The following is a 16,573-nucleotide window of genomic DNA, read 5'->3' on the forward strand; positions in this document are numbered from 1 at the left end:
GCGTCTTCACAGAGAACATCACAAAAGCTCTGAGACACTGGTAAAAGAAAAAAAAACAACAGGTGTTAGACACCAGCAGTGTTTGAATGTTTTTAGTACTCTAAATGCTGAGGAAAATAGGTGTCAAAGCACTGAGAAAGACAGGTGTTGGAACACCACAAAAGTACACTTATGTGCCCAAGTCTCAGAAATGTATGGTGTACTGTACCCGGCCAGCAGGTAGAGCTGGGATGAAGAAAGTATACTTAATGGACGTCAAGTCACTGTGATCTGGAACAGTAGCTTGTAGGGAGTTCTTTTGCTACCTACAGTCAAGAATGAACATTCAGAAGGCAATACTTATAGCTGGCAAAAGTTGTGGATTATTTCTAGCAAGGATCATGCTCTGTTCGGTTCACGGTCTTCATGCATCTACCAATCTCATGCTAAGAAACCAAAAACCAGGAATGAGACTCTTATACAGATGGTATCTTTAGACTGAGAAACAGAGCCTTTGTGTTTTCTAAACTTTAAGTTAAATGCTCAGTGACATATATAGTTACAAAGAAACAAGATAAAAACAGATTTTAAAATATTCTTATTTGAAATTTAGGGCAAGAGAAATATTTGTGTCTCTCTATGTATCAGGTGTAGTAATTCAAACTGTATTCTAAAATTCACTAGGGCAGTAGATCCTGTAATTACCTCATGCACAGAATAGTTATGAAGATTAAAAATAAATATAAAATGTATAATATTCCACTAATAAATCACATTATTGAAAAACTACACACAAGCCTTCATTCTCTGATTAAAAGGTTACTTACCATGGACAGTAACTGTGGTTCTTTGAGATGTATCCCCCTATGGGTACTCCACTTCAGAAGCATAGATGCCCCATATGCCTTCAGAGATTTTCGTTAGTGGTCTGTCTAGCCTAGAGGTGCACACTGCACAGCCTCATGTCCTGCTCAGAGGCTGAATAGGGCTGCATGGATGAACCACCCTCTGTACCTTCTCTACTGCAAAGCCCCACAAAGAAAACTCTGAAGCAGAGCAGGTAATGGAGCACCTATAAGGACACACATCTCAGAGAACCATAGTTACAGCAGGGGGTGACAGGTTTCAGAGTAACAGCCGTGTTAGTCTGTATTCGCAAAAAGAAAAGGAGTACTTGTGGCACCTTAGAGACTAACCAATTTATTAGAGCATAAGCTTTCGTGAGCTACAGCTCACTTCATCAGATGCATATCGTGGAAACTGCAGCAGACTTTATATATACACAGAGAATATGAAACAATACCTCCTCCCACCCCACTGTCCTGCTGGTAACAGCTTATCTAAAGTGATCATCAGGTGGGCCATTTCCAGCACAAATCCAGGTTTTCTCACCCTCCACCCCCCCACACAAATTCACTCTCCTGCTGGTGAGTAATCTTTTCTTCTTCTTCTTCGAGTACTGTCCCCATGAGTGCACTCCACTTCAGGTAACTCCTGAGCATCATCCCCACAGGGAGGAGGGAAGTTTGGAATCGAGTGAAGAACTCAAGAACGAACCACATTGCCAACCACTATATTTGATCTAGAGGAATGGATGAAGGAATAGTGCTTGGAGAAGGTATGTACTGAAGACCAGCTAGTGGCTCTGCAGCTCTCATATACTAGAATGTCTTTAAGTAATGCCATAGATGTTGATTGTGATCTTGCAGAGTGTGCTAACACCCAAGGAGGAGGCTAAATGCTGATAGCATTGTAACATGCAAAAATACACCCACAGATCCACCTTAACCTCTGAGGGGAGACAGTGATCCTTTAGATCTGCTTGCAATGGAAACAAACAGTCTAGGAGACTTCCAAAATAGTTTGGTCCTATCCATATATAAAGCCAAACCTCATGTGACACCTACAGTATGAAAGGAAGCCTCCTGTTGAAAACTGTGGGTTTCAGGGGAAAAAAAGCAGTAAATTAATGGACTGATTAAGATGAAATTCGGATGATGCCTTAGGTAGGAATGTAAGGAATAAGGAATTTAGGGACGGAAAAAAACCTGGTCTTTGAAAAATACTATGACAGTATTTCTGCTATTAAAGTGCCAATTTCTCCAACTCTTCAGGCTGATGTGATTGCTACCAAAAAGGCCATTTTCATGGACAGATTAAGTCAAAACTGGTGTTTTGATGCCAGCTGGGTATTTGGGCCAGGTGGATGAGAGGTTTTTTCCCGCTCTGGGCATCTACGTTTCTTACTTGGGTGTGGGGGAGGTCAGTAGGTCTTTGGAACCCAGAGAATCAGGGTAATCTGCTGGCAGGCTGCGAGACAGTATTTACATTGACCGTCTGCAGGCACGGCCGCCCGCAGCTCCCAGTGGCCTAGGGTCACCGTTCCTGGCCAATGCGAGCTGCGGGAAGTGGCGCAGTCCGCAGGGATGTGCTGGCCACAGCTTCCCGCAGCTCCCATTGGCCTGGAAGACTTAAGGCACTCAAAGGATTTATCGTTGACAGATTAACTGGAGTCTCTGCTGCTTACGCGTAACAAGACCCACTCAATCACCAGCCTCCCATATGTCTTCGGTGCCTTCCAATTCCAATTCATCACCTGTTTTGGCTGGAGCTGCCTCCTCAGTTGTCTATAATCTTACAAACCAGATGTACAAATTGTAATGGTAGGTTAATATTGATGTAAATTCCCTTGTCAGTTACAGATTTTTAACATTTTAGGGGTTTTAAAAATGAAGACGCTATAGTTTATGTTGTTCATATGAGGGTTATTCTAATTACTTCAACAACTTTAAATCCCTGAAGGATTTCCCCCCCATTTTTAACATAATACAAATTTTTAAAACATTATACTTATTTAAAAGAGACATGGTAAAAATAAACCCCTTGTTTTACCACACAGCATAAGTACATAAGAATGGCCATACTGGGTCAGACGAAAGGTCCATCTAGCCCAGTATGCTGTCTTTCAACAGTGGCCAGTGCCAGGTACTTCAGAGGGAATGAACAGAACAGTTAATCAAGTGATCCATCCCCTGTCACCCATTCCAAGCTTCTGGCAAACAGAGGCTAGGGACACCATCCCTGCCCATCCTGGCTAATCGCCAATGATGGACCTATCCTCCATGAACAGATTTAGTACTTTTTTGAGCCGTGTTATAGTCTTGGCCTTCACAACATCCTCTGGCAAAGAATTCCACAGGTTGACTGTGTGTTATGCGAAGTAATATTTAACCTGCTGCCTATTAATTTTATTTGGTGACTCCCTAGTTCTTCTGTTATGAGGAGTAATTAACACTTCCTTATTTACTTTCTCCACACCAGTGGAGGAAGAGAAATTCGCTGTCACCCAGAGAGCAATGGTAAGGCGAATGTGTAAGATATCGCTTCATGATCATATACCAAATGAGGAGATCAGAAGGCGTCCAGAGGTGACTGATGTAGTGCAGGCGACGTACGACGTAAAGCGAAGATAGGCAGGTCATGTAGTCCGCAGGCAAGACAAGGGGTGGACAACCCTCATCAGTAACTGGATTCCCAAAGACCATAAATGACTGCTGGGCAGTCCGAAAATGTACTGGGCCAATCCCACGACAAAACTTTTAGCCAGAAATGGGAAGAACGTGCTCACAACAAAACAGAATGGCGTGGCTTCGACTTGCGCTCGTGGAGCCATGGGCAAGGACAAGCCGGACAAAGGTGACATCACATGGTCACTACTGACTAGTACTAGAAAGCTAGATCCACTTAAATGAAATGCTGTGGGTTGTAACCTGTTAATGTAACCTGAAATATTACTGTTAATAATAAAGATACAATTAATTCAAAAAGTGTTAGATGGGGTACTGACATTTACATATAATTATAAACTTCAGTAATCAAACATTTTATTTACAGAGAAGCTTCTTAAAAGCAGTATTAAAAATAACAGCTTTGTTTTTAGACTGAAGACAATGAAAAAATACTATTGGCAAGCATTTGATTTACAGAGTATTTTAAGTATACTGTAGCATGTGTGTCTTCAGGCTTACCTTCCAAAGCACATTTCTGAGCACTTTTACTGACAGCCAGCAGGGACAGTAAAGCACCTGCAGCAACTCGTTTCCGCACATCTTTAGAGGATTTTCCTTCATAGCTCTGCAAATGAGTAAAGATTTATCACTACATTGGAAAAGTAAAACATATACTGGAGAAATGTTCATGATCATGTTTATGCCTGTACAAGTGATGTACCATTTTGAGTTCTCATTCTGATGACTCAAAATTAGATCTGGGCAAAATTTTCATTTTGCAGGAAATTTCAATATTTCAAAATTTCCCACAAGCCAGAGATTATGAAAATTTTTGTTTTGGAAACACCAAAACATGGTGTCTATCTGCTTTAATTGGAGAGAAACATGTTGAAGTTAGAACAATTAATTTTGTTTTTTCTCCCCCGGCCCAACTGTCAATCTGTAACAAATGTGTCTATATGGACGCTATCTTTTGCTGGGGAAAAGTGGACAGGAAGATTAGCTAGATATTGGGAAAGTGACTATGTTAAGACTTTACACTAAACCTAGGGATTGAGTTTTTAAATACTATGTGTACTGATCCTGCTATATCAAGAGAGCTGCAAAAATCCACTCACCAATTTGTAACTTTCCCTAGGGAGTAAGTGGGGAGGAGCAGATAAGACATCAATTTCTACAGAATTGTAAAAGTCACTCTGCTGCTAATTGGTACGGCTATGAACAGAACCTCAGATATATACTTGAGATATTCAGCAGAGAAGAGCCCTAAAAACAGATGGAACCCATAAGGTTGTGGAAAGGCTAGAGTGTATGCCCACACAACAGCAGTAAGGAGGTTCTGAGGTTGTAGGGGAAGAGGGAAAGGTCTCCTCCCTTCCAGCCGTCGGAGTGCACTAGAGGGAACTTAAATTATCAACAAAGATAGCACTCTAGTAAAAATCCTACCATCTACAACAGAAATTCTCCTGAGTGCATTGCACCTAGACTTCACAGATTGTACCCCACCTGCTTCTATCTTACATATCATCCCCTGGCTATTAGCTTTAGTCCTCCAGCTAAAAGTCATTGTCCAGTATGTTTTTCAAACCCTAAATGTGCAATAAATTAATTCTTGCTTTAGGGTTATTTACTGCAGAGCTTAAGCAGTTAGACAGGCCTGAATAAGAGAGTCAAAATAGGAATGAAAAAGAATAATGTTTTTCGGACAGGAAAACAAACATTTTGATTATGGGTATGTCTGCACAGCAAAGAAAAACCTGCAGCTGGCCAACTCAAGTTCACGGGGTGGATGAGACGGGTTGGGGAATCTCTTCTGCTAAGATAGCAACAAATGAAAATATAGAATGAAGTACTGTTTATGAACAGTTCATCAACCACTAACAGATTTAACATAACTTGAAAAAAATATGATGCTGTAGTTCTTATAGGTAGGTCACCTTTTGGTTGAAGTAAGACAGTTCAAGGAAATCACCTTAGGAGAAATGAGTAGTGTGTAGAACTGGAAGGCATCAAGAGAAGTCAGGAGAAATGGAAGCTAAATAAGAATGGTGTAGTTTGGGACGCAAAGAATTGTATGCACTGGTGGTTGGAAATAAAAGGGAAATTTTGAGTTGGTTGTCTAACTCTCCTTTGGGCCACTGAAAATCTCTCACTAAGCCCTCCAGCTGGGAAGTCTCTCAACAGCAGAAAGCTGACTTTGGGCTTGATTTACCTCTAGGTATGCTAGCTTAGGTGAGTATAATAAAGAATGGAAGGGTCTGCGAGAGTGTAGAATTGTGGCAGCACATACTACCTCTCAACCCTCACAAAGGAGTATGTAATTAACCATCTCAAAATGTGACTGCTCCTAGGAAGGGAGCGGCATGGCCAGAACAGCTGGGAGTTGTGCTGAGTCATTATGCAAGCATCTCCAACAGCAAGCTTTTAACAAGCTCCAGAAGCAATGTAAAGATTCCTTCCTTAAGTGGAAACCCCAAGGAAAGTGGTACCAGTTGGTGTAAATCAAGCTTTGAAGAGCCTTAAACCCACAGAGCAGGTTAAGTTTCCTATTAGACACATTTGGAAAACTAAAACCACCCCATAATAAGTATCTGGTGAAATGAAATAGAAGTTCAGTGACATTGCTAGTCATGGCTAACGTTTTGTTTTCCACATACAATAGCAATTCTTCTAACAGTGGGTAAATGCATCTTAGCAAGTATTCTGCTATTTCTATAATGGAATTTGGGGATTCATATTGGAGTAGTGTATGATAAAAATTAAAAGATTTACACATTTTAATCTGTTAGTTTTCCCAGATCATTAATTACATTTTGAGTTTCTTCCAACTGAAGTTGCCAAAGAGCTTTCGTGATTCAACCACATTTTATGCACTTCTCTTAATAAGTAGTAAAGGCTTTTTTCCTGTGCTAGCCTGTCAAATGCTAATTGTGTATATCTTGCCTCATACTTAAGAGTAATAAGTGTTCTCATCTCATTAATATTTGATATATATTTACTAATTGGTCTATCATGTTGCTTTTCTGTAATCTGAATACCCCATTATGTGACCCCTTAGGAGTAAATAAATACTTCTAAGTAAATTAGGGTACTTATACAATATTCTTACTCATGTCTCAAAAGTTCATTTTTTCTCCCCCCCCCCCCCGAACTGTCTTGAGAAAACAACTTTAAAAAGTCCATGTTCTCTCAGAACTCATCCCTTAACATATTCCCTACTACTCTAAGTGGAGCAAGTACTGAGAGGTTAATCAGAGACCACAGTATTAGATCAATCACAGGAAGTAATGATTTAGAAATGAGAAATAGATCACTGCTACATTAGATGCACCTTCTTTTAGGTCAGACACTTCTTGGCATAGACGGCTTGTGCTCTCTTGGTTGGGGCTAAGGATCGGAGGGCTCAAGGTACAGATCAGGGCTATACATTCCCAGAAAGCATAGGGATAGTTTATAATTTTGTCAGTGAATGAAGAACACTGTCTCTACACTCACTGAAAAAGTTATGAGCCCTCAAAGGCCAAGACCTTGACCATGGCCTGCACTTCCCTTGGATGACCAATGCTTGAAGCCACAATACACATTGCATGGTCACTGCAGCGGCCATATATCTAGCTGAGGGGTCTGAGCCATCCATCGCTGCTTGTAAGGCTGTCACCAGCTGGGCTTCCCTATGATGTCCTTAAGAACCTTTCAGCCAGTGCTGGTGCCAGCCCATTGGGAGGCCCTATGCAGGAATATTTTTGGCCCTCCCCCCACAAAGCATACTAATAATTAATAGGGGGCCCTCTTGAGCTGCTTGGGCCCTAAGCAATTGCTTAGTCTGCTTATGCCTGGCGCCGGCTCTGCTTTCAACTGTCATGAGGGAGCTTTGTGAGAAAGGCACTCACCCTGTCCCAGGTGAGAAAGTCACACTTGTCGCAGCAGGGCCTCACAGTTAGCTTGGTGCATGTGCAGTGAAGCAGAGAAGTACAACTTCCTTCCAAAGAGGTTGAGTCATTTGTACTCCTTGACCTTAGGCATACTTTTGCTGATTCTCGATTTCTCCTACACAGCTAGTACAATGAAGGAGCCTGAGATGGGGTGAGTGGAAGTAATAAAATCATCTGGGGGTCACCTAGTACCTCTTTTTGATCCATTTCATCATTGGTGGTATAGTGGCTGGTGTCTGCCAGAAGGGTTAATGGGAAGGATGATCCTGATGAACAGAAACTGACAGAATGTCACAGCTTGATTATTTCAGAGAAGTTCCACAATGTCTGACTCTCCAACAATCCTCACAAGGAGCTCCTGAAATGCTTTAGAATTGTTAGGTGCCAGCACATACCTCTTTATCCACTAATGAAGAGAGATTCTTTAGTGGCAAGATAGGGAGGAGATGTCACTCTGTGCCTGGATCTGGTTCCTCATGATAATTCTGGCATTGGTAGCTTCACCAGGGATACCATCTGAGGAGAGTGATCTCTTTCTTGATGATGGAGTGACCCCCTTTCAGTGCCTGACTGACAAGACACCGAGGTGTCACTGCTGGCTTTGACACTGATGTTGAGGTTGGGTTTGGTGCTGGGGCTATAAGTGCTGGCACCAGATTTTTTTTTTTTCCTTTTTTTTTCTTTCAGTTTCTTCTCCTATGCAATCTTTAGTGTCGCCATTCTGACTGAAGGGCTGTTACATGATACTGGCATGTTCACCAATAGAATGCTGGACAAGGTTGTTCCAAGTAAGTGGAATTATAGCCTTGCTCTTCCAACTTGTGTCTCATAGCAGAGAAGGACAAGAATACAGAGCATCTGCTCAGAATATGAAATTTCCCTAAGCAAGAGAGACATTTACTGTATTCATCCTTCAGAGACAGACAGGGCTTGAAGCTTGCAGGTTTTGAGACTGTCATTTTAAGAGCCCTATATAGGGTGTGAGAGTATAGAGGCGGTCTCACTAGAAAGTTCAGTTCAGAGGGGTCACACCAGTCGAAATCAGGAGATCAGAAGTAGTTCTGAAGACATGAAGAAGTTAGCCTGAGCTAAGTGTGAGAGACACTTGGCAAGTTCTGTCTTATTGTCACAAGCAGCAAGAGGAAACTGAAGGTTGTGGCCACTGGAAAAAGAGGTGAATAGTGAGGTAACAAAATTTGCAGATGAAATAAAATTACCCACGATAGTGAAGTCTAATGCTGACTGTAAATACTTTAAAAGGATCTCACAAAACTGGGTGACAAAAATGGCAGATGAAATTCAATGTTGATAAATGCAGAGTAACTCACATTGGAAAACATAATCCCAACTATACATACAAAATGATGGGGTCTAAATTAGCTGTTACCAATCAAGAATTGATCTTGGAGTCATAGTGGATAATTCTCTGAAAACATCTGTTCAATTTTCAGCAGCAGTCAAAAAAGCTAACAATGTTAGGAACCATTAGGAAACGGATAGATAATAAAAGCAGAAAATATAATGCCATAATCCATGGTACGCCTTCACCTTTAATTCTGCATGCAGTTCTGGTCACCTCATCTCTAAAAAGATATATTAGAATTGGAAAGCGTACAGAGAAGGGCAATAAAAATGATTAAGTGTATGGAACAATTTCTACATGGTGAGAGACTAAAAAGACTGGGACTGTTCATCTTGGATGAAATGACTAAGGGGAGAATACGATAGAGGTCTATAAAATCATGAATGGTGTGGAAAAAGTTAATAAGGCAGAGTTAGGAACGTGTCTTCACGTAACACAAGAACGTGGGGTTTCCCAGTGAAATTAATAGGCAGTAGGTTTAAAACAAACAAACTTCATTTTTCCTTACTTCTTCATACAATGCACAGTCAACCCGTGGAATTGTTGCCAGGGGATGTAGTGAAGGCCACAAGTATAACCGGTTTCAAAGAAGAATTAGATAAACTTATGGAGGACAGGTCCATTAATGGCTACTAGCAAGATGTTCAGGGATGCAACTTCATGTTGTGGGTGTGGATGACAGGAGATGCATCTACACCTCTGATTACCAGAAGCTGGGAGTGGATGACAGGAGATGCATCACTTGATAATTGCCCTGTTCTGTTCATCACCTCTGAAGCATCTGGCACTGGCTGCTGTCAGAAGATAGGATATTGGGCTAGATGGACCACTGGTCTGATCCAGTTTTGCCATTCTTACGTTCACACCACCCTTTATGTCCACGCACAAGAGCTTGAGGTGTCACAGGGCACATGAGAGGCCCCAACAGTCACTGCTACCCAAAGTTTTTCAAGTCTCACGTGTGTAAATAAAGCACATCTACAGTAAGATCCACACCGACACATACTTGAAAAAGAACTATTGTTCCAGCATTGTGGCAAAATAATGGCATTAATATCACTGGGAATCTAGGTATCAGAACAATAAGAGCAGTTAGCCATATTAATTTATAAAGAACAAATTCAAACTTGACAGCTTCTAGTGACTAAAATAGTTAAAAATAGACCGATGTGGATATTTCAGTTTTATTAAATCATTTGTTATAGTTTCACATGAAATCTTACTATTACCACCAAATATACAACGATAAAGTGCAGGTAGTTAAGAGTAAGCCAATGAAAGTGATAGGAAGCTGAAGGACTTATGAGGAAAGAGAAGTTAAATATATAGCAGCTAAGTGATAAGTAATGTAAGACATATTAATGTTCTACAACTGACAGTGTAAATATCAAGGAGGGAAAAGAATTATTTAGGGTAGTACAAGGAAGTATAAAGAGGAGTAATGAGATGACATTAGGAAAGAGAAAACATTTTGGTTAATATCAAGAAAATTGTCCTGTTGGTGAGATCTATTACGTTAAGGAACAGTCTCCCAATGGAAGAGATAAAAGTTCAGTGCTTGGCAGATTTAAAACTAGATAGTACAATGCATTAATAAAAGTTTTGTATGCAATAATCAGACACTAGCAAAGAATGGACTAAATGGCCAAATGGGTTTTCTCAGTTCCTAATTTCTATGATTATGTGATGTTAAAGAGCACTCTGCTGCTGTCATTTACAGGAAGAAAAACAAGGTCTCAATCCTTAAATATTCCAAGGCATATCTGGAACAGTAGGAATCCTTTTGGCCAAAATATCGAATTATTTCCTATTTAAATTTGCATAATGATATTCTAATTATGTAAAATGTTCCCCTGCAGCTTAAAACAGATATTGTATTCACTTCCTACCCTAAACTATTATGTAATGTTGCTGTGTGGTGTTAAACAGCTGTTGTCTTCAAAGAAAGCTGTATAACAGTGGTGGGAAGAGTGATTTCTATATACAGTTTATGAACCAGTTTGTTTGAAGTGCTCTGGATTCTTTACTAAGACTATTTCTCAAAATAGTTGACCGAGCTTTTAATTAGACATTCAGCATTACAATAGAAAGATGATCTCAGTCATATAATCAAAACCATAATACCATTGTATTAATTTATTGAATATATAAATTTATACCTGAATTATTAATTCATTAAGTTTGGCTCCTGATGCCAAACTTCCTTCAGCTTCATCTAGAAGAAAAGTAATTGTTGGGTTGGGGCAAATATTCTGTTTATCTTGGAGCTGCCTTTTCCCCTCTTCAGCCAAGAGAATGGAGAGGAATTGCAAACTGGCCATATATAAACTGGGACATATGGTAGACAGATGCACACAGTCACAAATTGTATCTAAAAGGTCAAATACATAACAGATTTTTTTAAATTTCAGCATCAAGACATGGTTAAACATTTCAGACCTGGAACGGACTAATCCAAGGCATATGCATGGGTCAGGGAACAGCACCCTAGTGCTTGCAAGAGATATCCAATGAGCTCTAAGTATTTGCTCCTAAGTTTAAAAATATATTTCTGTATTCTAAATTTATGGAAAGTGTGAATGACTAAGTATTTCATATTACACTTGAAATTAAAAGAACAAAACCACAAATGAGCACTGAAACTGTTTAGTCAACCTTCACTTGCTACACGAGTCACTTGCTTGAATATTTTAGACCAGAGCTTGCATTATACTGAAGACAGCAACAATCAGAAGCTTTTCATTAGAAGCTGACTCTGTTGGCAGAAGTGCAGTTAGGCCCTGGCTCAAAAAGTGACTTAGCACATGCCTAACTAAAAGCATAGATTTCAATTGGACAACTTAGGTGATTAATTGTAGGCACATGCTAGATTACCTTGCTTAATCAGGGTCTTAATTACAATAATTAAATTATTATTTGTGTAATAGATTAAACTATTATACAATAACAAGTGACTACATATTGACTCATGCAGCAAGAAAAGGTTTTGACCTTTAAAACTATTTTTCAGGCTTGTATGTTTTTGTTTGCTTTCTTACGTTTTAGATAAACTATCAGTGTAAGAAAAAAACAAAAGCAAAAAACAGTATGCTGTGGCTCAGTTCAGCCTCTAATTAAAGCTGATTTACTTTATCCCAAAGTTTAGAACCAGAAACTGTTAAAGTCTATAAACAAAAAATATATATAGAAAGCTGTGTAATAGCTGAGAAATGACTTTACAGAACTATAGAAGAAAAAGCTATAAAAAACAAACAAGGGTAAAAATACACTCCATATCTTCTCAGTAAAAAGCAGACGCATTTTGTTTATTGTTATTGACATGTCCTTTATAAATATTTGATAGCATCTAATAAGAGGTCATCCTCATTATTAGCTGCAAGGTCTAAATCCATCTAAGAATAGGCATTACCAATTATTGCAGTCCAATGTTTTCCAAGAGCTGCTGTCACAGATGGAAGAGCAATTTGGCCACTTTTCCTTAACAGTATAGCCAGAAGGCTAAACAAGTCTGTCCATGTTTGGTGAACCGCAGATGTTAACTCAGTATCTGCGAACAGAACATAGGAAGTTCAAGCTATTAACACAGAGAGAGAAATCTGGATATCTAAGCCTGACCACAGAAACTTATCTTTAAAATAAGAAATGATGAAAAAAAAACCCAAACAAACTTGCAACACCCCTATCCCATAGGCAAATAATTCAGCCCCAAACCAATTTTAACTCAGTTTCTCCCCTTACTTCGTAATAATGCTTGAAGACTAGAGAGTAAATGGCTAGCAGATATAAACTTCTAAAAATTAGCACATAGCAAATGAAACATGTAACTACAGTTTAACATACAGTGTTAGGAAAGATGGTACTGATTTTTCTGAATAAGATGTGCATCTGTCTGTCTAGACAAGAGAAGTATCTACATATTACCCAAGCCATCCAGAGAGCGAATGGAGAGGATCATTAAGGTATTTCCCAAAAGAGGTTTCATTAGCTCATCCTGGATCACAAGCTGAGTATCTACCAATAAACATGACTGTAGAAGCCTGGACACTGAAGACAAATACTGAAGTAGGAATAAAACCTGTTAAAACAGTAAAAAGGACACAAAAGCTGGATCCTTGCAATCTGATTTTACAGTATGTTAAGACCTACTTTAGGCAACACCACATAATACACCTTTTTGGATATCTATGTCTATCTATTTATCTAAGAACATAAGAAGAATGGCCATAATGGTTCAGACCAAAGGTCCATCAAGCCCAGTACCCTGTCCTCTGACAGTGGCCAATGGCAGGTACCACAAAGGGAATGAACAGACAGGTTATCAAAGTGATTCATGCCCTGTCACACAATCCCAGCTTCTGGCAAACAGGCTGACCATTCCTGCCCATCCTGGCTAATAGCCATTGATGGACCTGTCTTCCATGAATCTATCTAGCTCTCTTTTGAACCCCGTTATAGTATTGGCTTTCACAACACACTCTGGCAAGGAGTTCCACAGGTTGATAGTGCATTGTGTGAAAAAAAAATCTTCCTTGTGTTTGTTTTAAACCTGCTACCTATTAATTTCATTTAGTGGCCCCTTGTTCTTGTATTATGAGAAGGAGTAAATAACACTTCCTTATTTACTTTCCCTATACCACTCATGATTTTATAGACTTCTATCGTATCCCCTCTTAGTCGCCTCTAAATATACAGTTGGCAGAATTTGATTTTTTTTTTGACTTTTTTTGTCAATTTTTATTTAAGATTTTTTTATTTTTACTGATTTTATTTTTAAAGTTGTGGGGGATAGGGTTGAATTTAGGGTTAGGGTAGTACTTACAGCAGGGGGCTCTCTCTGTGGCCCAGGGGCCCAGACACCAGGGAGCAAGGTGCTGGGAAAGCAGCAGTCATCCTGGACCTGCAGAACAGAGACCCCCAGCCACAAGAAGGATTATCCTGTGGCTGTGGGGGAGGTCACTCCACTGCTGAACAGTTCCTGCCAGGGACGGCTCCCACACTCCTGGCTGTTGAGTGAGCGAGCTGGGCTGTGACAAGGGAGCTGCAGAGGGCTCCCTACACAGCTGTAGAGCTGGTGACAGTGGATCCCTGCTGGCATAAGATGCGGAGAAGGCTCAGGGTCCTGTCTGGGCATAGCAGAGACTCCTGGCCAAGGCTATAAGGAGTCGTCGTCGTCATCCTCTGCTGCAGTGGAGGGCACCCTGCTGCTGACTAGTTCCTAGAGCCCCCCACAGCTGAGCTGAGGGTGTCTTTGTTCCACTGGGCCAGGATTGCAACCTTCCCTGCACCATGTGCCTGCAGAAATTGGGTGTCACTGACCCCACTAACACACTCACCAGCCAGGAGTGTAGCAGCCACCACCCTGCAGGAACTGATCTGCAGTGGGGTAGCCTTCCCTGCTGCCAGCGGCTCGTCTTTCTCCTTGAAGTCCTAGCCACGTGCAGAGTCTCTGCTCTGCAAGGCCAGGACAACTGCTGCCTCTACTGCACCTTGTGTCTGCAGGGATCAGGTGTACAAATGACTACCCTGTCACAGACCCACTCACTCCCATGACAGCAGGGCTGCAGAGGACTCCCTGAATGGCTGCAGGGACAGTGACACCTAAGCCCTGTAGATATACCTATAGTTACTCATTGATTTTTTTGTCACTGATTTCAGCATCAGCTGAAATTGACATGGTCATAAACATGCAGCTAAGGGTAGCATTAAAAATCCCTCCTTTACCTGTAAGGGGTTAAGAAGCTCAAATAACCTGGTTGACATCTGACCAGAAGGACCAACGGGAAAAGAAGATACTTTCAAATCTGGCCGGGGGCAGGTTTTGTTTGTGTTCTTTTTGTGTTCTCTCTTGAGACAGAGAGAGAGACCAAGCAGGTAATCCTGCTCCTACTGAAATGAAGCATCTAAAATTACAGAAATTATAAGTAATAGCAAGGAAATGCATTAAGATTATCTTTTGTTTTAGCTTGTGAATTTTCCCTATGCCAAGAGGGAGGTTTACTCCTGTTTTTGTAACTTTAAAGTTGAGCCTAGAGGGGAATCCTCTGTGTTTTAAATCTTTTTATTACCCTGTAAAATTACCTTCCATCCGGATTTTACAGAGGTGCTTCTTTCACTTTTTTCTTTATTATAAAGTTCTTCTTTTAAGAACCTGATTGGTTTTTAGTGTCCTAAAAACCCAAGGGTCTCGTCTGTGCTCACCTTGTTAACCTATTTGTTTGGTATATTATTCTCAAGCCTCTGCAGGAAAGGGGGAAGGAGCTTGGGGGGGATATTTTGGGGGGGGGGGGGGGATAGGGCTCCAAGTGGCTCCTCCCTGAATGTTTGTTTAAATCACTTGGTGGTGGCAGCAATATCGTCCAAGGACAAGGAAAGGAATTTGTGCCTTGGGGAAGTTTTTAACCTAAGCTGGGGAACATAAGTTTAGGAGGTCTTTCATGCAGGTCCCCAGTAAACATAGTATATTTTCCTCTCAAGTTTACATAAGAATTTGATTGGATAGGTTATGATTTAATGTAATTTACATGACAGTTTAGAATAGCTTTGATACAGCTGTTCTAAGATATTGGGTAGATACAATGTAAACAAACTGATATGGTTGTGTAAGTTTAGGACTCAGGATTTCTAAATTCATACAGTGCATTTCATAATCACATACAACTAACCTGAACTTTTGTATGTTCAACGTGACATGGACGAGGCAGAGGAGCTTTCAATTCCAACATACATCTTTCAACCAACCTAGCATTTACAAGACTAATGGAAAATATAGGATAAATAGTTTGTCGGAGTAATATATATTTCAACTTTCATGCAAAACCAAAGGAACTATATTAATATGCTATTAAAAATAACAGTACATATCATTAACTTAGAATAAAATACATTACAGGGATGTGACAATTATCCCCAAAAAGTTATATTATTTCAAACCCTAGCGCAGATGCAGTTATACTGGTATAAAAGGTGTTTGTTTTTTTTAAAAGCAAAATAGTTTTACCAGTACAACCACTAGTGTTGTTGTTGTTATATCAGTAGGGAGGTGCATAATTCTACTATAGCTTATTCCCCTTCCTACACAGGAATAAGCTACACAGGTATAAACACCTTTATATTGGTGTAACTGCATCCACACTAGCAGGGTTTTTATTGCTTTAATTACACTAATATGTAATGTGTAGACAAGCCCCTAATAAAAGTCTTTGAAATTCTAAAGGCTGTCCTGCACTAAGATATAACTAGCTAGAAGCTTCACTGTTTAAAAACACTGTCAAATACTTCCTTCATGTGACCAAAAGTAGCTCTGAAGACCAACATACCTGCAAGTGCTTCATATGTCACAGGTGGATCAACCACTACAGTTTGAAAAATTAAACCTTTTTTGTAACATACTATAAGTACATTTGTTCTAAAAATATATATTAACTTTAACCTAAGTATCACTTTAATGTTGTTTAGTATTAACAGTTTTTGCATTTAATTACTTTGAGTTCTTAAAAAAACAAAAACAAAAAACAAACAAAAATAGTGAGCGTCTCAAACCTAAGCCCTCTCTCAGCTGCCAAACATCACTTGGAGATATAGGAGAGGGGAAAAGGACAAGTCCCATGCTGTCAAACTCTACTTTCCCCTCCAAACCAAACTTTCCAATATACACAAGCATACACTTTGTGCAATTAAAAATATCACAATGAAATATAATCACTTACAACTCTCAATGTCTGATGATCACATATTCAAAAATGGAGAATAAATAAATACCCATCTGAACAAAGGTTAATCATTACCAAAGG

The 16,573-nt window shown here is 39.9% G+C and overlaps 1 protein-coding gene across 2 annotated transcripts in view; it reads right to left on the bottom strand.

Annotated features, from left to right (window-relative positions):
* Window positions 1-16,573, bottom strand: part of RTTN (rotatin) — a 143,523-nt gene that overhangs the window by 26,900 nt on the left and 100,050 nt on the right. For both annotated transcript variants that reach the window (XM_084619019.1, XM_084619018.1), the window contains exons 37-41: window positions 15,446-15,536; window positions 12,705-12,858; window positions 12,193-12,330; window positions 10,943-11,154; window positions 4,008-4,113 (exon numbers count right to left, since the gene is read on the bottom strand). In XM_084619019.1, the coding sequence (XP_084475145.1) occupies window positions 4,008-4,113; window positions 10,943-11,154; window positions 12,193-12,330; window positions 12,705-12,858; window positions 15,446-15,536 (701 nt within the window). The remainder of the gene's footprint in view (window positions 1-4,007; window positions 4,114-10,942; window positions 11,155-12,192; window positions 12,331-12,704; window positions 12,859-15,445; window positions 15,537-16,573) is intronic.

The sequence above is a fragment of the Lepidochelys olivacea genome (assembly GCF_965140295.1).
Source record: "Lepidochelys olivacea isolate rLepOli2 genome assembly, chromosome: 2".
In the NCBI taxonomy this organism is placed as follows: Eukaryota; Metazoa; Chordata; order Testudines; family Cheloniidae; genus Lepidochelys; species Lepidochelys olivacea.